General features: G+C 44.0%; 1 protein-coding gene across 1 annotated transcript in view; it reads right to left on the bottom strand.

Moving 5' to 3' along the window:
• Positions 1-328: 328 nt before the first annotated feature.
• Positions 329-27,291, bottom strand: part of efna2a (ephrin-A2a) — a 152,066-nt gene continuing 125,103 nt past the window's right edge. Inside the window, exons 2-4 of the mRNA XM_061743400.1 lie at positions 14,033-14,325; positions 4,621-4,686; positions 329-1,358 (exon numbers count right to left, since the gene is read on the bottom strand). Of these exons, the coding sequence (XP_061599384.1) occupies positions 1,228-1,358; positions 4,621-4,686; positions 14,033-14,325 (490 nt within the window). The 3' untranslated portion in view covers positions 329-1,227. The remainder of the gene's footprint in view (positions 1,359-4,620; positions 4,687-14,032; positions 14,326-27,291) is intronic.

Raw genomic sequence — 27,291 nt, 5'->3', positions numbered from 1 at the left:
TCCAAATCCCAGAGCCATTAATCCTGCCAGTCTGAGAGAAGGTACTGAAAGTGACCACAGTCATAATAATACAGAAAGACCCCCCCCCCCCCCCACCCCTCTCCCCAAAAAAAGAAGAAGAAGAAGAAGGTGGGTGACCAGTGGTACATTCATACAAGAGAAAGTCTCGGTTCCAAGAGCCACCCGACCCGGTCGACATTAGACAGTGCTGGAGACGCCTGTGCTGGCCAGGCTGTGATAAATGCTTTGTTTAGAAACACGAATAAGACAAAACACATCCCACCTGAAAATGTACATCTCACTAAACCCTCCCCGCCCCCCCGCCCGCTGAATCCAGCTATGGTTATACTTGTCGTTTGTTATACTTGTGAGTCGGACTTCCTGACAGACGAACCGCGTATCTGTGAATCTCCACCGCGTCCCAAGATATCAAGATATATACGGTCCTGATTCAATTCAATCACGCTTTATTTATACAACGGCCCAAATAGGAGACACATGTCATCTCAAGTCCTACATTTCTTCTATTGCCTTATTATCGTTTTCAATTTGAGTTTTTTCCCCCTGAATCTGCGGCTCAGGCTGGTTCTCTCTCCCTTTCTCCTCGCCGCATCTGCTCTTATTCCGGTTGCAGCTAGGAAGATAGTAAAGAATTCCAATTACGCCGTCTAATTCGTGGTTTGAGGACGGCGATGTGAGCAGAATCCAATTTTTGTGTGCCCGGGCCTGCATGGCGCCTAATGTGGGAAGTGCTTGGACTTGATGATGGGAATTTCTCTGGAACGACAAGTTTAATCATAGCCTCGGCTACGCTAGCCCATCGCTGTCGGAGGGGTCGACAGTCAAATCGCGGGAGGACCCCCAAACCCCCCCTCCCCTCCCAAAATCAGTGCAGAGACATTTCTCTTGTGTTTTTCAGCTGAAAGGTGCTGTTCCACCCAGAGTTCAGAGATCGGAGACGATCCAGCCCTCGTAGCCACGCCTGGGGGAGGATGTCCGTGGCTGGGCTATGAAATGGGCCGGCGTTGGAGAGGGGGGAGGGGGTGGGGGTTGGGGGTGGGTGGTCGTATCGAGGTGGAGGTGGGGAGTAAAAGGGGGAGCGGGAGTTAGAGGGCTTCCCTGAGGGGGGGTAGGGGGGTTGTGGTGGTTTTAGAGGGACAGCCAGCCCAGCCCATCATCCCAGGTTGGGAGCTCCATGAAGTAGGGGAGAGGAGGGAGGAGGGGAGGTCACGGCCAGAAGAGCAATCCCAGGAACAGCGGGACCAGAGCTGCTAACGAGGCCACGCGCCCCGCCCCGGGGCCGGGGCCGGGGCCCCCGTCTGTCAGGAAGGGCTCCGGAGAGTCGTATCCCGATCCATCTGAAACAGAGAGACGAGACCAGGAAACGACAAAACATCTGAAAGGCAGAGGGATGCGCAGACACACGGACAAAATGCAAAGACAAGCTGATACAAACAAACATACAAAAAAACAAAAAAACGATGAGTAGGGGAAGGGTTTTATGAAAAAAAAATGACAAATAGAGATGACAAGTGGATCTGTCAGGACGCAGGGAGAGTGGGCAACAAATCATGAACACTCTCATCCTTCAACGGCTGACGAAAGGCACGGCTGAGAGACACGAGGAGCGGAGAGAGGGAGAAGGAGAAGACGGCAGCAACCGAGCGCTGCAGGGGGTTTAACCAACCTAATTACAGTTTAATCACAGAGACTTGGAATCTGGAGCAGCTGACACACACACACACACACACACACACACACACACACAAACACACACAGACACAACCACACACATGTGACAGCATTTCACAGATGAGATGGAAGTTGCCATGTCAGACAGATTACTTAAACAGCCAAAAAGAAAGAGAACGCTCAAAGAGGAGCTGCATCAGTGACTGAATAAAAGAAAGTGTGTTGTTTCAGTAATTATGGAGGAAGAGAGAATCTCCTTCTCCTGCAGTGAGACATCGAATGATCTGAGCCTGAAAAGCTGCGAAAGAGCCGACTCTTCTCCGCGGAGATCTTCAAAGCCGTGCCCATTATCCGGGACGACGCGGGAGCCGTCCAGGTTTGAGTCCTTAATCCGGGTCAGACTGAATCGGGTCGAATCCGGATGAGGACGGAAGCATTGGTAGATGTTCGAGATAGCAGAGGTGCAGCGTAAAACGACGACAGGAGGATGCAAGGCTTCCTGCGAGTTATTTTTAAACTGCATGGTCGCGGGCCGGCATGGAGCCGTCGCGAGGGCTCTGTGCTCCTTCTACGCCGGGAAGCCATTTTGAAAGAGCATGTGCTGCTAGCTGCTAGAAAGGAAGGAAAGCATAGTTTTGCATCTCCTCATCTTCTAATACAGGTCTAATAAGACTTTATTAGCTGTAAACATATTAAATATATGGGATGTGGAAGAGGTTTGCTGATTAAAGTTGAAATGTTGAGAACAAATTTGACATTTCAAGATTAAAGTGGATTCAGTACAATTAAAGGGGTCTTAATAAAATGCCTGTGACCTGCTGTGGTCAATATACCACACAGATACAACACAAAAGCTCCCTTTTTAACTGTTTAAAACAACAGGTTTTAGGGGGTGGAGTCAGCCAACAAGCCCCTCCCCTCCTCTAAGGAGCGTGTCTCTTTTGAACGTCCCTCTTCAGCCCTGTTACAACCAAAAACGTAATAATGGCCAATAACGTAATAACTGCCAATAACGTAATAATTTTGGCCATTTCAAATGTAATAAAGCCAATAGTGTAATAATGTGCCAATAATGTAATAAAACTTTTGAGTCAATAACGTAATAACTTTTTGCCGATAATATAATAAGGCATTACATTATTGGCTGGTTATTACGTTATTGGCCTGGTATTAAAAAATTATTACAAAATTATTACATTATCGGCAAAAAGTTATTACATTATTGACTCAAAAGTTTTATTACATTATTGGCACATTATTACACTATTGGCTTTATTACATTTGAAATGGCCAAAATTATTACATTATTGGCAGTTATTACGTTATTGGCCTTTATTACGTTTTTGGTTGTAACAAGCCCTCTTCTGGAGAGCAGCAAATGCAGCTGAGATAGACACAGGGGGTCCAGGAGGAGGGATCCAAACCAGAGGACTGAACCACCACAAATGGCCACTCTGGATGTGAACGGGCCGGCGACTCCAACTGCCTCCCTTCCCCATCTCTATCTTTTCCAGCTATCATAGGAAGAAAATTACCATAGTTTTCGTAGTCTACGACTGTGCGCTCTGTCCTCAACACTTTTCCCTCGTACACTGCGGCTCCCATTGTGCAAGACCGCAAAGATTGCAGACTGTGAACTGAGGGAGTCCCTTCCCCACCTCGAAGAAGAAACTCCTGCCCGCCGCTTATATCCACTAGCTCATTCCTTTTTTTTTTTTATCCTGATTTTTTTCCATTTTTTTCACCCAGTGGTCCTACCTAAGTCCGTCGTGGGCATTGCTCCCTCTACCAACCCCGGGAAGCCCCACACTGAGCTCAGGTCTCCTTCTTAACCTGAGGAGTGAGCAGGCCGCTTCTTTTCACCAGACAGGGTGGGGCTTCTTCGGCCGGACGTAGCGCGTGGAAGGATCACGTTATTTTGGCCAGATCCTCCCCACCCCATCTGGTGCCCCAGCTGGCCAGAGGGGGCAGTAAAGCCCAGGACTGTTGCATGTTTTTGTGAGGGTAGCTCACATTAGCTACTCAAGGGAACATGGGGAGAACATTGAAACACGGAAATGCCCTTTGGCCAACCCCACCCAGGGTGCTGAAGTCATGGGGGAACTTAACATCCACTCAGCGCCCACAGCGTCCCTGACGAGAATTGACCCCAGGACCTTCTAGCTTTGAGACGGCTGCACTACCAGCTCATTCTTTTGGTCGCTCCCAGCACCGGGCAACCCCAGGAGAGGGTCGGACCGTAGAATGATGTCTTTATTCGCCATATGAGTGGGCCTTGGCATGCTGGACCCTTGGCCCAAGAAACAGACCCCATTACTGATCTGAAACTCTTCCGACATAGAAACCGCACAAACCTAAACTATTTCAACTTTATTCTCAACATTTTGCATTTCTACTTGAAAGTCCGTTCCTGTAAGGATGACCTTAGTGGTGCTTTGCAAATCAGGCTGCTGCTGTGTACGTTCGGTCGCTCACTAAATTTCTCTCCTGTATCTTCTGAGCAAATGCAGCAAATGGAGCGAAGCGGAGGCTCGGTTACATTCGCAGAGGGCACTTTGGGCCGCTCCGTTATCTCTTTGCAAGGACAGAAGGTCTCTCTCACACCCGGAGTGATGTGATGTGATTTGATGCGAAGTGCATATGCCAGTTTGTGTCTCTGCGCAAGCGCACACTTCTCTGTGTCTGTGTCTGTGCACGGCTGTGCGAGCTTGTACCTGTGAATGCGTCAGAATAAAGTGTGTGTGTGTGGTGTGTTTATAAGGTGTTGCTTGACTGGTCCGTGAATCGGAGCCGAGACTGTTGCCGGGGCATTCTATCAGACCTCTTTCCCCCCTCCTTAATTTTACTTTGATAGGCAATCTGGACGATGTGAACGTGTGTGTGTGTGTGTGTGTGTGTGTGTGTGTGTGTAGCTGGAGCGTGACTCACCTGGAGGTCTGACATACACCTTCAGCTTTAAACACGCCCGCCCCACGTGGTTCGGGTGAGGAGATGCTGTAGGTGGAAGGATTCAGAGCGGAGATTAGCTTAGAGGTGATATCTTTTGTGCTGCTGACTGCATTCGCAAAAGTAACTGAGAACACGTAATGAAATGTATTTTTCTGCTTTTCTGCCTCTCGGTGTCGTAGGGTTTGGCGTGAGGTCGCCGGCTGAACAACACAGCACTACCCTGGAGCTAAAGCGAGATGAAAGTTCAGGTGGAGCCCCTCCCCCTGCCTCTCCGAGGTCATAAAAAGGCCGTCTGTAGTGCTCACCAAAGTAAAAATGGACATTTATCCACATCAGAAAACTCTTCCTAAAATGATACCGGCTCCTACTTTTCGTAATTCGTGCCAGAGAAGTAAAACACGCTTCGCCTGCAATCGTTAGAAAATAAATCCAGCTGTGCTGTTTATGCAGTAATGCAGGACCCAGCCGCATGCCCTCGTGTTTTTCACTTGGCATATTAATTCAGCAGTGCTTTTTTTCTCAAACAGATTTACAATTATTTAAATTGCCTGCAGGATCTTTCCACAGCAAGCTCCTTAACCCTCACAGTTCATGTCAAGCATTTTCTCTGAAAAATTCTGTACAAACTGTTTAAAACTAATAATTATCACATTAACGTGACCTCGCTAAGTCCCAGAGGTCTTCAGTTCTGTCTACGCCTAACACCACTAACCTTTCTCTGCTCCGAGCTGAAGCATTATGTGAAACCTCACAGCTGGCCCTGAATGTTTCCCGTCAGGCTGAAGTTATATATCTGGGCCGACTTCTCACAGCCGATTCTTGACCGTAGCAGCTCTCTTACATCTACAACCAACCTGGTTCTGCTTGAGAACGACTGATCGCTACCTGACTTCCTACATCAACGCAAATAAATAAATAGAAATTAAGACGTTTAAAGCAGCACAATGTAACTTTCAGCTTTTGTTGAGTTTGGCGTCTCCTTTGGACAAAAGCGGTAGTGCTTTACCAGTAGTGTGGCAGGGTTCCTACCATGCTCCTCAAAGTTACATAGTGCCAGTGAAGGCGATACAGACCCCTCAGACCATGACAGAGGTTCATTAAACCTGTTGGAAGTTGATGTACCATCACAATGACTCTGGAAATATGATATTAAGGTGGAAAAGTTACATAGTGCTGCTTTAACAGGAATATGACATTAGTTGTTTAGGAGTTATGGCCATTTTTCAAGCAGAGTACCTCCATTGTTAAGGGTGACAGGTAGGGATGGGAATTGATAAGATGTTTAGGATTCCAATTCCATTTTCGGTTCTGTTTAACGATTCGGTTCTTTATCAATTCCCTTATCGCTAGGCAGTGTTTGTTAGTTGATTAGTTACCTGCAGTATTATTAGCCAAGGACATGCTAACGTTGCTGCTGCTGTTGGGTTGAAAATTACTGACGTTGGTCCGGAGAGGATCGAAAACGCAACATTCATTCATTGTTATTGCATGTTGGTCGTATTTCCTCCCTTTGACGAAATATCCACTTGGCAAGTATTGCAAGTTGTCCTGTTGTCTTTTTTACTGAAATGTAACCAGACTTTCCAGCGTTTGTATCGCTTGGACGCCATGTTTACTGTTGACTGCTGGTTTATGCTACGTGACGTGATGACGTCATTCTTGCCAACTGGAATCGAAAAGAGAAATCCAAGGAATTGAAACACTAGGAACTGGTTCCGAACAAAAACCGGTTGTCGATTCCCATGCCTAGTGACATGTAGTTAATTTAGTTCCTTTAAAACAAATGAAGCAGATAAAAGGCTTGGAGTTGATACCAGTCAAAACAAAGTCCAAGTGAAGGAGTCAGTCGTCAGCCCTGGCAGGAAAAGACAACATAAATCCACGAGAGGGAGAGAGAGAGAGAACTCAACATCTCTTTTACTGGAAGACCGTTGAAGACAAGTAAAGTTGATGATCACAGAGAGAAACACGGTGCAGGTGGTGTTATGGTTTGGGTGTGTTTGGTGTGTGTCAACAACACGACTGCCCTGCAGAAGCCGCGAGGTGATTTCCGCCGTGGATTATGGGATCGTATTCCGGTTTCACACTCAGCCAGTTGCTAGAAAGCGGATGAGCTAACAGACCTTTTAAAGGCAAAGGACTGCAATATTGCAGGTCAGCTAGCTGGATCAGTTTTCCTTAACTTCAGTCTTTCAAGACAGAAAGAGCCATAAACGAGCAGCAACTGAAAGCAGCAAAGCGTCTGCTGACTTCCAGCGTTTACCGACCACAAGGATTCTCATTCTTGAGGTTACGTTTACCGTCATGTCAGTCTATCCAAACACTTTCAAGCCCCTGAAAAGACGATGTTGCTGCGCTTGTCTTGCCCTGTCTGAAGAAAGACCAGAAAGAAAAATCCACAATTTGACCACATCGTGATTGTTTTACTTCAAATCTCTTGTGGCGGTGCACATAAATACAAAACCTTTTCTGGTGCTGTAGAGAGGTAATTTTATTTTCATACTTTATGTAGGTTTAATATTACATTTCTCATCACATCCTCTGTGGCTCTGTGATAAGTACACTCACTGTTCAACTCCACCTCCTCCCACTCAACTCAGGTCAAAGCTTCCACATAATCTGAGGACTGAAGTCTCGGTGTAGTTACATTTACGTCGCATAAATACATGACATTTTTCTTCTTTTGATGGCATTTAGTGTCGACTTTATCGCAAAGCCTCTTAAGAAGCTCTTCCACTCGCGCTGCAAACATCCCGAGCGACGTAAACAAGTCTGCGACGGACCTGACGGGCCTCAGTCACGTTCACCTTCACACCCGGGGGGAAATAAGTGATTCAGATCGACTTGACTCGAACGTCTTTGAGATTGAAAAGGAAAATCCACGCTAAATCCCCACAGACGCGGGTCGTAGAGCCCCACTTGCCGCGAGGTGTCGGTGTTAACCAATGTGCTGCTCAGGATGAATACACCAAGAATAAAAAAGAGGAGGTTTTTGTTATTCAAACTTCAAAGTACAGCAAACGAAACTGAAATGGGTTTTCATTGTCACCTCGCTCTGATGTGAAATAGAGTTGGAGACCTTCGGGGGGGGTGGTGACCGAGTCTCGGACCGCGCACGGGGATATGTAAAGGAACACACACACACACACTCTCTTAATAGCTGCAGAAATGTTCGCTGAGACCTTTTGTCCTTCTCCCTTGAGGAAAACAGCAGAACCAGAACCCAAAGTGACCTGACAGAGAACCACCATCAGTGCACAGGAAATAAATCTGACCCTTCATGTGCCCTCTCCTCCCTCCTCTTCTGCCCCCAACTCCGCCCTCCATCCTCTGTCCTTCACATCCTGTTACCCTTGCTCTTCCTCTCTTCAATTTTTAAAAAGACATCTACCTACACTAAAGCATGCAAAGAAAGTTCCCCTAACGATAGCAACCCCGAGCCCCACGCTGAGACTCCTCTCCTCTCACATATCTTTTCTTTTTCTTCAGTGAAAAATGGCAACGTTCTCTTCTCTCCGTGCTCCCCGATGATTTCCATTTCTGTCATTTTTTTTTTCATTTTTTTTTTTAAAGTTTTATCAGCTCTCTCAGCGCCTCGGTTTCCCAGCACGTCCGCAATCCAGTGTCTCCTGAAAGCCCATTGAAAACCACTCAACCCCATCAGATGGCAGCTGGGAGTAGTAAGGGGTGGAGCGGGCCTGTCAGCATGTCAGCTGCATGACAAATACACACCGATGTGCGCAGAAATCGCACAAGCCGGGATACAAATCACCATCAGGGATCGATGAGTTTCACAAGTGTCTGCGGAGGAAGAGCCCGCTGACCGGTTATGGCCGTCGGTGAGCTGTCGGCTCTGACCTGACTCACGCACGTGTGCGCAGCCGTCCGTGGGTGCGTTTGCAGCCTGAAGACGGAAAAACACTAAAACAAGGACGTAGCTGTCTGTCAAGATGACTGACGCGGCCTTTCTCCGGCTGACAAATGCTTGACAACTGACCCCCACGACCAGCCCCGCCCCCCCCATAACCCCCCCTCCCCCCACGGCCCCCTCCCTACCCCACAACGCATGCACCCATGTATTCAAACACAGTGAAAAACACTCCAGTCATGTGGAATCCACGGCTACCCCCGGGGGGTCCAGAAACACAATACCAAAGTCAGCAGCTATGCAACTCTGGAGGGGCCCAAAGCTTCCTTACATGAGACTAAAAGCACTGGTGCACACACACACACTCACACTCACACACACACACACATGCATAAACAATGTGTGTGTGTGTGTGCCAACTGGGAGATGTGCAGTAGGGCATCTGGAGGCTGTTATTTTCGCCTCTTTGGCTCTCTGACTGTCGCCTGCTGAGTCTTCGTGGATGTGTTGACAACTAACTTGGGCAAGAAAAGTATTTGCAAGTATTGCATCATTTATGTTATTAATTTTCTTGTAACATGATCTCACACATCGTAGTACGCTGCTTTACATTGGTGTTTCTTCCATTTCCTGGATTAGAAATAGAAGCCAAATGCAGAGCTGCAGAGAAGTTAACTGAATCCAGACTCTTGCAAAAGAAAAGAATTGGAGAAAAAAAGAGATTCCATCTATGTCTGAGTGCTCCTTGCCCCGCCTGAACGAAGACAATATCACTGTAATATGAGAATCAGCACCCAAGGGCAGAAGAACGCGACAGAGAAATCTGTCCCACTTGCAAGCCGACCCGAAACCCGCGGCTCAGAACCTCCATCCCATCATGAGTGCGCGGCGAGAGTGCATCATCTCCTGCCGAAAAGGTCAAGGTCAGTTTTCAGCCTGCTGCGCGGTGGTAATGCATGGAGAAATGAGCAGACCTGTGTCAGGCTGCATACTGTCAGGGACGCCACGAAGCTCTGAAGAGAAAACTTCATTTTTATGACGAGATAAGGTTTGGTATGACTGTCATGGCCATGCAAAAGGGTAAACTATGTCACGAGTTGTTGTTCTTTTGGCTATTTTCCCATCTTACCCTGTCTTCTGCATTTCCCTCTCTCACACCAATCGACGGTATATCCTCTTTCACCACATCCAGAATCTGAATCTGTCCCTCCAGGGCCGGCCCTAGGATTTTCATGGCCCTAATCAAATCACACACTCTGCTTACAACTGAATGAACAGACACATGCAGTTATAGAGATGGACTAATGAATGATGAATTAATCTTTTACGAAATTAAGAAACAGAAATATGTTATTTGAATCAACTTTCATAAGGTTTTGTGGATTTATGTGTTAGATAAAATGAACTGAACTGCACTTTTTAGCACCAGTTGCCCTAAACCACCACATATACCCCTTTTCCACCAAACTGGTTCCAGAGCTGGTTCTGGGTCAGTGCTGGTGCTGGTTCACAACTCGTCCAACTTGCGAACCAGCTGAGAACTGGTTTGCTTTTCCATAGCTCGGGTGCTAAGGGGAGCCACGTCATTACGTCTCTCCAAACGTCAGTAACTTCGCTGCAAACATCAGTTACGTTGCTGCGTTTGCATTGGCGCGAAAGTTAAAGCAACATCAACGCATTTTCTCTAATATGGACTTGGTCAGCGTAGCTCCCTCCGTGGACCATATCGCTAAAAGACAAGGTTGTCTCCTCCACAGACCACTGCTGCTTTGTTGCATCCATATTAATTCATCACTTATTTGAAAATGTCTCCGTCTCCCAGTCTTGCTATTGCCATTGTTCTTAACAACTCCACCCCGTCACTTACTTAAGCTGTGGAGCCAGTTCTTTGTCAGTGAGAACAGAAAGCTCGGTTCCAAACTCAGCACTGGCCCAGAACCAGCCCTGGAACCGGTTTGGTGGAAAAGGGGTAATAGAGCGCTCACGGCAGGAACCAGCCCTGAGCGTCTCTAAGGCCAGGTTTACACGTAGCCGGGTATTTACAAAAACGGATATTTTCCCCTCTACGTTTTCAAAAATATCCTCGTTTACACGGACTCGCATGAAAACGCTGTTAACGTCATGCCAGCCAATCAGAATCCTGGAAAAAACATCAACAAATGACACGTGTAACTTCCAGTTAAGGCTGATTTATGGTTACGCGTTACACCAACGCAGACACCGTACGGCGCGCATCGCCGCCTACCTTACCCCGTAGGCTCTGCGTCGATTTAATGCGGGACCATAATTCAGGCTTTACTTCCAAGACGGAACGAGTCTTTCGTTTGGAGTGACAGAGAAGTGGAGTTACTTTTAAGTGTGACTTTAGAATATAAAACAGGTAAAATACCAGAAAATATTGACGGTGGCCAAACTAAGTTTTCAGAAATGAGCGTTTTTGGGGGCTTTGAGCTGCGTTTTCGTGTAAACGAACGGCCAAAACGCATGAAAACGCCTCAGTTTTTGCTCCGTGTAAACGGGGCCTAAGGGGGCCGTTCACCTCGTCTGCTTGTTTTTGACCTTATCCATCCTCACTACATCTTCAGCTCTGCCACTTCCAGCTCTACTTTCTGCTTCTAGGTCAGACATAACTTCCCCAGGTGGTGCTGGGAAATGTCTCTATTCAAAAGTTCACTTTATTAAAATAATAAAAAAAAAGGTCCTGCAAAGTCTTCTGGGCAGTGCAGGAACAACCACCCTCCCCTGATCGCACCATGATCTATTCCCACACTTACGTCTAACCTTGCACGATAGAGTGAATGACGCTCGCTCTCTCTCTCTCTGAAGAAGAACTTCTTTTCTAGATTTTCCCATGTTGTTTGCAGATTTAAACTTCAAAGAAAAAAAAGACAGCTCTCGCTTAGGAAGAGCAAATTTTGACTTCAAGAGCGAAGCCTTTGAAAGTCATTTTAAGGTGCTTCTGTTTTTGCACTAATCGGCCCGGATATGGATGATCTCGCTCGCATAGTCTAAGCGGCGCAACGAAAGGACCGAAAACAATGTTTACGAGTAATTCGAAGCCGCGGCTTTGCCCCGCGACTGGCGGAGAGATTGATAGTGTTTTAACTTTGTTCAGAATAAGAGTCTCACGGGGGCGAAGCTCATTTGTGACAGTAATACATCACTTGTTGAAGTGAGGTGAAACATCAATACTGCTAATATAAGAATGATTACAAAGTACCTCTGGGCGACATTTTTACCACTTTGCTGAGCGCACCACTTATAATCTCGACAGACGCAGAGAAATGCATAGAGAAATGAAGACAGTGAGAGGGAGCAGGGCGGGAGGGTGCGATGCAAGGTGTATATATTTATGCACGCCCGTGGGTGTATGAGCAAGGGGGTGGACCGTGTTTGTGAACTCTCTCTGTCACCTTCTGCTGATTGCATATTTACACAGCGTTTGCAAATGCACATGGAGCATGAGCCTCGTTAAAATGCAAACGCAGACATATTATCGCCCAGGCCGATAATTGGTGCTGATATTTTATAGATAGCAGTATCTGTGATTTCAAATTTGAGAAAAAACAAAACAAAAGGATTGATGCTCTGCACTGTGTGGAGTTATGTCTCAGTGACAACAGTCTAGAATTTGCGAGACATCCCCATACATCAGCTTTCACACTGCCAAAGAGAGGCGAGATTAACGTCCCTGCATCCTGAAGGAGCCCCATCAGCACCGAGGGGACTTCATTTCTAAGGAAGTGACGGCAGGACGACGGCAACAGCAGCTGCTGATGAAGTTGCAACCCAAAACAGAAACGACTACTCCAATGATGGAAAACACCAGCCTTGTTTTTTTTTTTTTTATGTGATTGCATCCTTGTCCTTTTCCGACTGAAAATGCAGAACTACCGCTCTTAATGCGATGACCCCTGGGAGCCAGTTCAGGCACACGATCCAGCTCATTTTATTCCAGTTACTCCACCTCTCCATCACACTTCCTCCCCAGTTTTCACTTGTAAGCTCCACTTCTATGGATTGAGGGTTAAATTAGTGTAAAATACCACAGCTGATGTTTTTAACAAATAGCTTCCTGACTCGTTATACCCTGGAGCCCCCGGTACAGGGGGCAAATGCCACATAAGAACATAAACCTGAGACGTTAAGCTATATTAGGCTATTGGCAACCTGAATAACGCCCCAATGATTAATATATCAAAAAGCTACACCATCAATTTTCTGCTGTAGCTAATTTGTCCCTTTGAGTTGGTGTTTTAAACATGCAATTTGGCCTGTAAAACAATGTTATGGCAAGAATAAAGCAAGTATTGTTAGGCTGAGCCAACTATGATAGTTTGATTATTTATCTGGAAGATAAAGATTGTTAAGAAATGCTCTGTTTTAGCCTCTCTAGGTAGGAACACCAGGTCTGAGCCCATGGGGCTGCAGCTCGGCTGCGTTGATGAAAAAAAGGCCACTAAAACAGTGTTGTGAAGCCATTTCCCAATATAAGTGCTCGTCTGCACTTCTGTTTCAGTTCAGCCCACACATCCAGTCAAGTACGACTGGAATGCCCGGATCTGTTCTTGTTCAGCCCATTTCATCGAGGATCCATCCGGTGGAGACTTGTGCAGACCTGGGAGGGCGAAGTATCCCAGAATGCACTTTGTACCAACTATTGGAAACAAAAACGTTGCTGCTGTATAACTGAATATGGTTTTATGCTGTTTTCATGCAAGAATTAAGTTTGCTGGTGTAGACTTTTGATCCCGGTCATCGTAACTCCCAAGAGGCTCGGAACAAGGCAGGTGGACTTCCTTTCACTTTGTTCTTGTTCTACAGCTTGTAAGCAGGAAATTCCCAAACAGTCCTTTTGAACCGATTAAACTTTCTGGATAGAAGGTGAAATTCCTCAAAAACAAAAGAAAAATAAGTCAAGTTGCCTTGTTTCAAGCTTTATGACGAATATTTAATTCTTCTAAATTCAAATATGGGGTTAAGTTATAAAGATAGAGCACATTTGAGAATATCCTCTAATATTTGTAATATTTCTTTAAACTTTGGTCTAGAATGAGTCTTAGTGAGTATAGTATAGTCAGCCCGGGACATGTTGTAATACCACTTTGCCCCACTTGAGGCGCACTTCGATGTGACCTAACGCCTGCTGACTTTCTTGTGATTAAATGGCCCCACGTTGTCAGAAATGGTGTTGCTACATAGAGAGGCTTTAAAGAAAAGTTAATTAATTAAACTTTTGTTTTCGGGCATTTTAACACACTTTAGTGTTCTTACAAATTTTTGACACCAACATTTTTATTTTTGCACCAAATAGATAGCTTTTTTTTAGGTCTGCAATTCGCTGCGGACAAATAACATTGAAAAATATTATGGATTGAAACTGAAAAAGTTTTGTGTAAAACCTATACTTTCCTAATAAATAAAGAATATTTATTTCCTACATTATGCTGGATTTCTGCACCGGTATCGGCCCTAAACAATGCATATCGGCCAGAATTTTCACAGACGTAGCGGATGACCTACAGATGTAGTAGTACTCGTGTCCAGGTCTGAACTCGAAGCCCAGGGAGAAGGGAGTGAAGAGCTGGAACTTCTCTGAGAAGCGTAGGGGCCCGTCAGGACCGGTGGGGCGGTTGCACTCCCAGCGCTTGGAGCCACGCATCCTGTGCTGGCAGGAAGTGTAGCCCTCGTGATTGACCATGAACAGGATGTAGCGCTCCATGCGCCCGTGGGATGGAGGACCCTCGTAGTAAGGACAGTAGATGTCTAGATAGTCATTGATGTTCACCGCCACTCGGTACTCTCCATGCCAGAACCTGCAAGGCGAGAGGAAAGACACAAATATAAACTCTTCATGAATAAAAATAATCACAAACAAACCGGGGGATGTGCATGGAATCAGTGGGCCGAGGTTTGCAGCTCGCTGAAGTGAAATTAGATGGCAGAAGAAGATTTACTTCCCTACTTTATATTTACATTAGACTTCTGTATGATTGCACAGAAAAATGCACCAGAGGACAGTCCAATTAGTTTAGTCATGCCATGTAACATTATTAAATGGGATTTCATGACCGTCAGGGGGCATTCTTGGGTTTGTGCGTCTCCAGTTTGAGGTCAGAGGTCAAGGTCTGCATAAAAACAGAAAACCTTAGATCTTTATTCTTCCAAATATTGCTTAAGGCACTTGAAGATTAATCTCTGATAGAAGATCGTTAAACCATCCGAGTCATTCCAGTACAAAGTGAAAAAACATCCTAAGGGGCATGTATTTATTACTCTTTTTTTTTTATCTGTAAAACGAGAAAAAATAAAATTCATGCATACTAACTCTTTCTATTTCAATGATGCTTGCTGAACTGAGAGCTGTGGGAATTCAAAGCATGTTTTTTTTCTCCCCCCCGTCAGAGTGTTTCAATGAGCCTGGTGGGATGATACTCAGGAGAAGTGGGTCATGTGATGCTAGAGAGCGCACATTATTATCCAGACCCCTAAAGCAGTGTAGAGTGAGTGTCCATTTAGTTCAGCGTATATGTGGATCACCGGGGGTTGGCACGATGGACCAAAGTCTTTTATGCAGCAAAGAAGAGACACAGTTTTTCTATCTTGTGCCGCTTTTCTCTTTTATAGTCTGGTACAGTCAGGAAGCTTGAAGTAATGATATGAAAATGCTTAAGACGATGCTTGAACTTGGTGACATCGCCGTTCACTCCGCTTTCAAAAGCCTCAGCTATAAAACATTAAAAACATATGACTGCATTTTTCATTTTTTTCCCACCAAGAAGACCAAGGCTCTATTTATGTTAATATTAAGAACCAGAATTTCAACAAGGAACCAAGCGTCTGTTTATAATCTCGAAGTCACTGAAGGAAAATTTATCTTAAAGGAAAACGTAAGGAATACATTCTTTTGCCGTTATCTTTGACGTTGTGCATTGAAATGCCAAAGCAAACAACAGGCGGTCTGTCTCTCCAGGCTTTTGAACTCCCCCGTGGCAGATAAATTCAAAAAGTTAAACTCAGAAATTCATATTTAAATCTGAAGGCAGGCTAAATAATTCAAAAGAGCTGGACAAACAATATAGATTCGCTCAGGGCTATTTTAATATCCAACTTGTGCTGTGTTAGTTGTTTGTGTCAGCATGACGGTGGATGCAGAATTCACTCAGGACACGCAAGAAAAAGTATGCAAACCCCTTAAAATCTACTGGTTTTCCTGATTAATTTGCCATGAATGACTTTAAAATCTTCATCAAAGTCACGATAACTAACACACACAGCCGATAACACACATACAGTTATAATTTTTCACTTTATTGAACACAGTTAGACATCCTCAGAGGTGGAGGAAAATGATGAATGACGCGGGCTAACTGGAGCTTGAGCACTTGGAGTCCAATTAATGTATTATAAAGCAGGTATTACATGTAGTAGACAAATAATTAGGTTGATATACAGTTTGACCTTAATAAGTTATTACAGAATGAAAGAAAAACAAAAGTTATGGTTTTTAGTGGCATTAGGACTATCTTTGATATAAAGCTGAATTTAATGGCGTTGAAATTGAGCAATTCTATGAAATAAACCTTTTGGGAGTCATAATAGACCACAAAATTGGTTGGAAACCACTTATAGAATATATCTAATACAAATTATTCAAATCTATTACTATTCTTGACAAAACAAAGTATTTACTGAATAAAAACTGCCTTCATATTTTGTACTGTTCACTTGTAATGCCTTAATGTCATATTGACTGCTTATAGGCAAGGCAAGGCAAGTTTATTTGTAAAGCACAATTCCAGAACAAGGTGATTCAAAGTGCTTAATACACACATTAAAACATGAATAAAGAGCATGATTTAAAATGTATACAAAAAAGAAAGAAATAAGAACTTATAGGATATACTAACGTAGATCCTATAGTTAAATAAAAAAATGTACAGCTTAGCAAATCCCGAACCGTTAAGCACGGTGGAGGGGGAATCCTGATTTCATGAACAGGTTCTACGGCATCATAATGACCCTTAGCACTGAGTTAAACCTGCCTCTTTCAGAGGAGCTGCAAAAGGACCCACAAACCTGTTGATTACCAGAGCTCCCACTACAGGAATGCTGAAAAACTGCTCCTCAACATTACACATGTCTGATCCATGAAAACCAGCTGATACTCCAAGGGTTCACTAACTTCTCCCCACTAGGTGTGTGTTCAATAAAAGGCACACAAAATATTAATTGTTTGCATGTTAACATCTTAAGTGCTTTACTTCTGTCAATAATTGTCACTTAGATGAAGATCTCATCACTTTTACGTCAAATTCATGCAGAATTTGACATGCTCAGTTTGGAAGCTTTGTCAAAGTGGGGCAAAAACTGAGCCCTGTGGCACTCACGGATATTTCAAAGCACGCCTTGGAAACCCACACAATACTAAAAAAATGGAGTACACCCAGTAACAAATACAGAGACGTACAGGTTGTTTAGTACAGCCACAAAATACTATCTGAGGTAGTTAAATTGATAATGAAGCGGTTAATAAAGCAGGTCTAGTCACAGTTCAGTCCCGTCTGGTGCACGAACCCCGTCCTGGGAGTAGGAACAGGAATAAAGTTGTTGGTGGGAGGTATCACCGACTGATTTCCAGGCTTTTAATCCATAATGTTTTTTATTGTAGGGGGATCATATCCAATTATGCTGGAAGCTTTACTGACAATTGAGTGTGGAGCTCCCGCACCAGAAGCAGATGATGTAATAGCGGCTTTCTATCACGGCCTCATAGAGGTGTACCAGTAGGAGCTTTTTGACACGATGCTTTTTCAGTTACCTGAGGAAATACAGTCTTTGTTGGACTTCTTTGAAGCTGCGCTTGGTGCTGATGCTCCATTTCAGAGAGTCATTGATGTGTATGCGGAGGAATTTGAAGGAATCCGTCAGGGATAAAGGTTGGTTTGAGATATGAAGCGGGGCTTTGATGCGTGTCCTCTTTCTGAGGTTTACCGCTATTTCCATTGTTTTTGAAGTTTTGGGTAAAGAGGGTGTTACTGAAGTCTTTCAGATAAAGGACACTTATATTTAAGACGAGAGGATTTAGTTTGCTCCAGAACTATTTGGACATTAGTGGTGTCCTTGTGAGTTTTATAAACCGCAAGAACACATTTAAAATTAAAACAAACAATCATGATCTGAGCTAAGTTTAGACTTCCAGCTGTAAATTAAGAGATTTCATAGAAAATGTGACATAGGTACATTTTAACGGTGCTATATTATTATGAGGGTTTGTTGTATTTCTTGCATAAATTAATTTACCAGCAATTCAAACAGAAAATGTGTTTGCAGCAAAATGACCATGAATGTTGGCATGTGAAGCAGTAAACCGATGTCAGGAAAGAAAACTGCAGTTTGATTTGACTCAAAAATGTAATTCTGTTTAAGTTAGGGTCCCCACATACAAACAGAAGCAATTTTAACTTTCTTTGTGTACAAAAAAATGCATAAAAAAAGGTTGTTTGCACAGGTCTATCCATCCAAACAAGTACAGGATAACTACCAAATGTTGCCTTGACACTCAGTCCTTTCTGCACACTTTGGTTCAGTTAAAAGTTAAAGTGACCTCGGTTGTCTGTGGAGACCATATCTGTAGGAGTTTAGCCTGAAGGGCAAATATTAATTGCTATTTTGCTGCAAACACGTAGTCCGTTATAATGTTAAACAGCTTCGGTTCATGTCAAATTCATAAAAGTTCACTCTCCTTATGTTTAATAATAAAACTAAAGTTGTTTATCTCTGAAATGTTTCTTTAAGTTCGATTTTGAGTTGATCCCCAACGGACTTCTTTAAACCAACAAGAACATCATCCTAAATCAATGGCATCTATCAGCAATAGCTCTCATTGATTAACACTTGATATCAAGTGCAGACCTGTTACCTCCCAGATTAGCGTAGAAATATAATACATTTGCATTTCTACTTGATATTTTGTTTACTTTTTTATGTACAATCCCTCAATAAATCTCTACATATATCTCTAATTGTATCACTAATAACCCACGGCAAATCATTTTTGCAGTAAAATATCTCTCAGCGGACGAGTGCACGTGTCAACAGCGGACACTCCTGCTGGTCAACATCGATCTCCATGACAACGCGATCGATTTAATTCCAAATGCGTGGCATCATACACATCTAAAATTCAGCTGCGACCTCCTCAGATCTTGTTCCCCAATGATCAGCAAGTTGGAGCCGCAGGAAAACGGTGAAACGAGCACAAAACAAAGTTAGTCATCAGACAATCTCGTCGTCTTAAGCGGAACGCAACACGGACATGCAGACTGAGCTCTTTAAGCAAATTCATCATTTTTCCCTTCACCTTGGCAGTAATTGATTGCCTTGAATGAAGACATTTTGGTCTAAGCACTTTCGGTTGGTGAGATATTTAGCTCTGGGACAAATTATGCCTATAATGGCGGTCCTATCTCTCTCCCAGAGGGCAAATCAGGAAGTGAGTTAGATGTGAAATGAGCGTCTTCATGCTCCGGTGCCCTATCAGAGCACGTTTCGCAGCTTCTAAAGGGATCCTTGAACAGATCATTTAGCGGCATTGATCCACAGGGGAGCTCCTTTGGGTTCTCTCTGCTCCAAATCAACTCTGATTAACTACTAAAGGGGAGAGGCAGGGAGAGAAACGGCGAGGGTAATGCAAAGAATGAGAATATAAGGACTGAAAGGAGCGAACAGAGGCAGCCAGACAAAAGAGAAAAAAAGGTGGAGGAGGAATGGAAATATGGCTTAAATGAGTATAAAAGAAAAGAAAAAGACAAAGAACGGAGGGGGGGTAGAGCTGGCGAGGAGGTGGAGGCCAGCTGGAGCAACAGCAGATGGAGCGGGAGATTTTCCGTCTTTCATTCTAATTTGTGCGACTGCAGTTTTCAATTTGGGGAAAAATGTGCTCCGCCTGTAGAATTTGCAATGATACATTAATGGATGACTACTGTTTTGCATTAGCACCTGGGACAAACGGTGAAGTGTACCTGTGCGTTCACGTGCACAGTCTTGCATGTGTGTGGGGAGCTGGTTAAACGGTTGGATTGGTAAAACGGGTCTCGGTGACTGGCGATGCTCGGTCCAAGAAAGGGCTAATGTGCCAGGATGCATTAGGTTGTATCAGGCTACTAAGCGGCCTGCCCTGCTCCTGTGACACCGTCTGCATCCTTAATACACCGAGGGGAAGAGCGAAACTGCATGTGCAGGCGCGTGTAGGCGTGTGCCACCGCAGCGCGAGCTGCTCTGAGCTTGTGCATCCCCGCATCCTCCCGTCTCAGGTGTCATGTGGAATTAAACACACACACTGCACCAGCCGAGGAGACATGAGAATGCACTCACACTTTCTGCACGGCCTCCTCTCAGAGACTCATGTGGACTGTGTGTTGCTGTGGGTATTAGACGCGGGGAGTTTATTTTAATGTGCATATGCGCTTGCTTTGAACCCGTCAACCCTATTACGGCGTTCCCTCTCGCGGCTGTGGTCGCAGCCTGAGGGCTTCGACCGTGGCTCCAACGATGGAGCGGTCAGCTTTCATCGCTCCAGACCTGCGGTCCGATTCGGTAAAAACCCTCCCACGTGTTGAAGTATCCTTCGGCGAGACACCGAACCCCCACATTGTCCTTGATGTGCTCATCGGTGTGCGATTATAGAAACACAAGCACTACAAATTGCATAAACTGATTCCTCCCACGCAGTTAAAACATGGATGTTAGGTTGATTGGTAATTTAAACTGCCAGTAGGAGGGAGTTTGCATGGTTGTTTGTCATTGTGCTGCATAGATGACGGCTGGGGAGGATGGATGGATGGATGGATGGATGGATGGAAGGAAGGAAGGAAGGAAGGATTTTACTTAATCCCAAATCTGACTCTGCATAAATTCAAAGCAGGTCTGGTTTTTCTGTGGATGTAGTAGTAGTAGTAGTAGTAGTAGTAGTAGTAGTAGTAGTAGTAGTAGTAGTAGTAGTAGTAGTAGTAGTAGTAGTGTTTATTTCCAATATGAATCATATAAAAAAAGAAAGAAAATAAGACAATCGTCTTAACATGAGACATAACAAAGTACATATTCGAAAGGGAGTGAGAAGAAGTAAAACTTATAAACTCTCACCCCCTCTCCTTAAATATGACTAGCTAACACATGCGAACATAACATTATGCAAACATAATAAAAAAAATAAATAAAAATAAATAAAAATAAAAAAACAAAAACAATCAAAACAAGAAAATAAAAACATTGTAACAACATAAGCTACTGACTAGTGTAAGAAAATAAGGATAAAAATAGGTAAATAAAAAATAAACACTGTATCATTGCACTCAAGCATTTTGCTCATCCCTGTACCTCTGAAAAATAATATCTTTGTATTTTATTTTAAACGGTTTAATATGTGGACATTGCTTTAATTCCATTGAAAACTTGTTCCATAGCCTCACCCGCTGACTGAAACACAAAAACCTTTCCTGTTTGTGCGTATTAATGTGACATTAAAATTACTGTATATGTATGTATATGTACGTTAAGACTTCCCTCTCCCCGGCCACTTCGTCCATCTCATTTTGGGGGATCCCAAGACGTTCCCAGGCCACCCAAGAAACATAGTCCCTCCAGGGTCTTCCCTAGGGTCTCATGCCAGTGGGAAGTTTCTGGAAGACCCCACCCATAAGGCTTTACCAGATGCCTGAGCCACACCATCACCCAGCTCCTCTCCGTGTAGAGGTGCAGCGGCTGATGCTGCTGATGCTAAGGGAGACCCTGCGGCACCCTGGGTACTAAACTGACGTCCACAGCTTGCATCTGCGATGTACCCACAGCTCATGACCGTATTGAGGGTAGGAACGTAGGCCGGCCGGTAAATGGAGAGCTTTACCTTTCGGCTAAGCTCCTTCTGGACAGCGAAATGTCGAATTAATGGGAAAATAAATTCTCAGAGGCTCGGTGGTTAGTACTGCTGACCCCAGGAGTGAGTGCAAGCATGCGTGATTGTCTAAATGTCGCCCCGCGACGGACCGGTCACCTGTCCAGCGTGTATCCAGCCTGTCACCCAGTGACAGCCGGAATAGTCTCCAGCAGACCCCTGTGACCCGGAGAAGGGGGAATAAATGGATCTAGACAGTAAAGAGATGGATGCGACTTTTCTCGGGGTGCTTTTCACTTTTCAAAAAGGAAGTCTAACAAACAAAGTCTTTCAAAATCTGTCAGTTTCTTGATCTGTTCCCAATTAACTTCCTGAAGCATCAGTGACCAGCACACCCTGGACAGGTCACCAGTCCACATAGAAGGGGGCCACAAGTTCGCACTGATGTGAGGACGCCTGGCCTGACTTGTGTCCATCAATGATCCAGCACTGGTCCAATCCTCTTCTCCGTAGAGTCACACTCCATCATGAAACCTTTAATCACCCAAAACATTTCTTGGACAAGTCTTGATAAGCCCTTTCAGCCTTATTCCTTTACGTTCTCCACAGTTTTTGACAAGTTTACAACTTCCAGCTAATTACGTCATAATTATTCACTGTGATGTAAAATCGTACAGCGAAGAAAAGGCTTTGAAGTGATCTGCAAAAAAGTACAGCACAAATACCACCAAACTAATCCCTTTACTCAGTAAGAAACTGTATGAATACCTCTTGTTTTCTGTTCTGTAGATGATAAAACTCCATTATCTTTTACTTCCAAAGCATATTGAAAGTCAATATAATTTCCACATGAAAGTTTTCCATGAAAGATGGAAACTTTTTTCATGTTTTATGCTTTATTGCGGTTACAGTCCTTGTTGTTCAGTACAAGTTTCTTTTTTTCCCTGTATTTTGGTTCTGCTTCTTGGAGTCATTTTATTTCCAGTGTGCAATACTGTGCAATATGATACGACAGTTTGCTTAGTTCGTAATCCCCCGATGTCTCACAGATCTTCCGTATACATTCGGTGCAATTGAATTGTCTGGTAAGGTTAGCCGTGCAGAGTCGTGCAGAGTTGGCTCTCCACTGAGTGGAAACTATTTGATCTACACATGTCAGGTCGAAAGAAAAAAAATAAATAAGAAAAAGTGAAAGTTCAAAATGGAAATGATCGATTGAGACGTAAAGAGAGCTTGCCTTGGTGGTTGCTCCGGTAGGGTGGATGCTAGTGTCTCCATGTCCAGTAGTAGCCGTGTGTTTGCCTGGGCAGTATTCGCTCTTTAGTATTCAGTTATCAGCATCATCTCTCAGCATGGCTGTGATCAAAGCTCGTGGTTGGAGAAGCCTCGGATGTTTACCATACCTTCCTGCGTCCTAAACAGCAGGTCGAATCAACCCACAAACATCAAAGGACTCCTCCGCCTCTTCTCCATTCTCTCCTTTCTACCCCATCTCTCTCTCCGTGTCACCCCTATCTCTGTCAATAACTTTCTCGTTTTCTCCAGCTTCACTTGATTTCCCTCTGTCACTCCCACTAATGTGGCCTTCATGCTCCGGCTTCATGAAGAAAGAAGCCCTGGGTTTGAGATCTCAGTCTGTCTAAATGCTTTCCAGTTGATGTAGAGATTTTTGTGGAAAAAAAAGGACAAAAGAAAGGCTGTCAGCGGGCTTAAATTCCCAAGCTCAGAAATACTGGGCTGACATGTCAGGGGAAAAAAGAAACAAAATATAAGGGCTGTGATATAGCCTGTCAAAATTTTCAAAAGGAAAAAAAAAAATCACTTCAAGTAGTTGGTTCTGAATAAATAAATACACTATATGCATCTTGTGGGTGTATAGTAGGGGAGGGTATTGCCAAAGACCTCACAATATGATACACATCACGGTACTTGAGTCACAACACAATATTATAAATTTTGCGATATATTGCGATGTTATACATCAGGGGTATTCAACTAGATTCGGCCGGGGGCCACATCTGCAAAAGGACTGTATGGAGAGGGCCGCACAATTTGAAAATGTGGGGGTTTTCAAAATGTATTTTGCACTCAAAGACGATGACTTATGTAAATATAATACATTTGTATTATACATTTGAATATATCTAGTTTACATATGAATTATGTATTAATTGTCTCCAGATTTAGTAATTGTGAATGTTAAATATAATATTCAGATAAAGAAATATTATTTTGAATGCAAGTTCATTTTGAAACCATGCATTGTGCAAACTTAATGAAATTGATATTTACCTACTTTTAATAAAACACGCCATAATGACAAAGCACCACTTTCCACCAAGATTTCCTTATTTGAATATTATATTAAGCATTGAGCACAACCATTTTAGTCCATAGTAGCCAGTTATAAAAATATTATTAAAAAAAAAAAAAAAAAAATGTTGTTTTTTCAACAAACACCCCCTTTTTTGAAATATGACCAGGGGCCACATAAAAGGCCCCGCGGGCCGCATGTGGCCCGCGGGGCGCCAATTGAATATCCCTGTTATACATGGTTAGTTGAAAACTGTAAAAGGCATTATGCATCTTAGAATCTGAGTAGCATGCACATCAGATTATGCTGATAATTAATGGGACAAAATGAGTCAAAACAATGTAATTCGAATTATCCATGCCGTTTTATTATAACTATACAAACTAAAATTATAACATATTTGCATATGTTTTTCATATTACTTACATAATATGGAATTAACATTAACAATATTATTTAAGCCCATGTATACAATAAAGTTGTGCTGGATTTACGACCATTCTGAAACATGATTTTTTATTTTTTTTTAAAATCAATATTCAAATTTTGAATATCCATATCAAATTGGCCGGCAAAGTATTGCGATATATTGCCATATCGTTAACTGATCGGCTGTGTGAATGGAGCTTTCGAGCTTTCTTTAATGCTCTGACCACTGCCCACGTCAACTCCCACCACCTCACGTTTGACTCTGATTGGTCAAAAATGCTGGACTCTAAGACATCTGATTATCCGGTATTATAATGCCAAACTAACCCTGGGGCTGACTATTACTCAAATATTTTATGGTGATGTCATTAAGTGAAGGAGGAAAAGCCTGGCGGCGGTGAGTTGTATTGGCGACTTTACACCTTATAACTCTGTACAGCTTCTACACACATACACACACACATACAGAAGCTATATAAACAAAAAAAAGCATCACATGATCCCTTTAAAAGCAGCCGGCTGATGCTTTCCTCTGGAAGTGGCTTCCTTATTTGTTTGCTTCCTCGTTCAAGGACACACTTCGGCAGCACAATTAACGGCCCGAGTCTGCTGAGCCGCAGCAGTGGAAGTGGCACGTCAGCAAAGGTGGTGCTGAAGTCACAGAGGAGCGACTAACCCTGGTCTCCGACATAAAAAAAAACTCAACCAACCCAAAACAACAAGACAGGATCCAGGAGGAATTTCAACATGGTGAAAGAGGAGCGAGTTTCCAGCTGCAAACCCTTCTGGGTGTCGTTAGAGCTTCTTCCTGCAGCGTCCACCATGTAGTCTTCACAGCCCCGACTGTGAAGCAGTTTGAATTAAACAGGAGTACTTTTATTCTAGCAATGCAAACATGAGGGTTTTTCTAATACATCTTTCTCTTGTTTAAAAAAAAAAATTATGATTATTTATATGATAAGCAGCCGAGTGTCTCAGCCTTCTTAGATCACCGTCCTTGTCAGCTGTCAAACAGGTCCTTTTTAGTAGAAAAACAGCTGCTGAAGTGATTGATTGTTGAACTTAAACCAAACAGCTGGGCTGCCTTCAGAAAACCAGTTATTAATGAGGGTAATAGCAAAAGAATAAGAAAGAAAAGGACTTACATTTTCCTAAGAACATAAACTTTGGATTCTGATTTGGTGGAAAAAATGTGGCCCCACAGTGATGGATGCATCCCATCATGCCTTGTGCTTAATAAACAAACCTGCGGGGGCGGTATTAAGGTCTGCGGGTGCTTCAGCTGGCCAGGTCCAGGTCCAGCAGTGTTGTGTGCTCAGAAAATGAGCTCAGCTGAATTAAATTTCTGATTTCTGTCTACCGTGATGGTGTTCCAGGACGACGATGCCAGGAATCATGGGGTTCAGTTAGTGAGACATCATTAATTTGAGGTCTTGGAGAAACCCTCTTGCAACCGTGGGTGCAGTAATTACGGCGTAAGCTTATGGATACGACACCTCGGCTGCCGTGGGCCATAATTAGAGAGTGAGCTCTCTTTGGCTGGGTACTGTGTATTCGGGTGGCCAGCCAGTCCTTAATGTGAAAAATTTAACATTCAGCACATTAAACTTTCTCCGATTTCTCAGATTCCGACGCTTTATGTCAGAGGAAGCTGCAGACAGTTGAATGATGAGTATCTGCAAGTGTCTTAAGCTCCGTTGCAGTCTCGGTCTGCTGCACCACAGCTCCAGCCACTGTCCCAGATTAACTTCACATTACTCCCCATCCATTTCCATCTTTCCATCTTCATCTGGTCCTGTCTTGCTCTATCTTTTGCTAATTTGCCCGTCTTTCCCACAAACCCCTCTGCTCCTTTCAGTCTTCACGGCTCCCATTGCCCCCCTCTTGCTTTTTCCCGTCTCAACTTTTTCCATCGTTAATGTGTTTTAGATACTTTCCACCAACTTTTTTTTTTTTTGCTTTCTGCTCGTACTTTTTGAATATTGAAAACGATTGATCCACACAGACACGAACACCCTGCAGGATCGCTGCCGGTGTTCAGACGTGCGGAGGACAAACACTTTCCTCCCACTCGTGCCCGTGGTTATCCGTGTACACGGGGAAATGGTGATACACACTTTGTGATCGGTTCTGACAGAACTCTTTTGACACACGCAGCGCGCCGAAGAAACCAAATTACCACACGGGGAAATATTGGGATTTGTGAGTACAGATGCACTTGTTTAATTATGTAAATCAGCTGTTGATCCTCATTTCTGCGCAAACGCATGCCAAACGACAAGAAATAGAAACACAAATGCACATTATAATGTGCACGTGCTCTTGCAGGCATTAACAAGACCTGTCAAAAACCCCACAAGCAATAAGCACTACTCCAGGGTTTCCTTTCTCCTTTTTTTTTTGTGACAAGTTCCACTTCTGTCACGATGAATAACGTCGCCCATAGATCACCATGGTGACACTCAGCACATCTGAAAGGTTATTATGTATTTCTTCAAGACAGGTAACATGGGAACCCTATGGATTAAGCCGCCACCCACCCTAGACACACACACACACACACACACACACACACACACACACACACACACACACACACACACACACACACACACACACACACACACACACACACACACACACACACACACACACACACACACACACACACACCCTCCCATCATGCAAACAAACACATTTGTCCCAGCACAACTAAATTAGCATAACAAACCCAGTTTTGAAAAAAACATCTCTAGGCCTCCCTGAAGCAACATCACCTCCTTTATTTGGAGCCTAAAATGCACATATATATTTATATATATATATAAAAATATGGAGAGAGAGAGAGAGAAAGGGAGAGTAAACCCAAAGCCAAGCAGACAGAGAGAGATAAAGTGACAAAATCACTGATGGATGGACATGCAGGACGAGCTCGTCAGGTGGATGAGATGTCAGCGCGCCCGGTGCCTCTGACAGGCTGACGGACAGGGTGCATGATATGCCCGTGTCAGTCTCCTTGTTTGGCGAGGAGGCCCTCGCCGGGAGGCGGGGCGGGCTTTGGCTCCGTCGAACGCATCAGCAGCAGAGAGGTTGCATCGATATCGACAAGGTTGGCTCAGAGCGACCGGCGAACGGGCGAGCTGATGG

Source organism: Cololabis saira, chromosome 16, assembly GCF_033807715.1.
Source record: "Cololabis saira isolate AMF1-May2022 chromosome 16, fColSai1.1, whole genome shotgun sequence".
In the NCBI taxonomy this organism is placed as follows: domain Eukaryota; kingdom Metazoa; phylum Chordata; class Actinopteri; order Beloniformes; family Belonidae; genus Cololabis; species Cololabis saira.
This window is presented reverse-complemented; position numbering and strand designations above follow the sequence as displayed.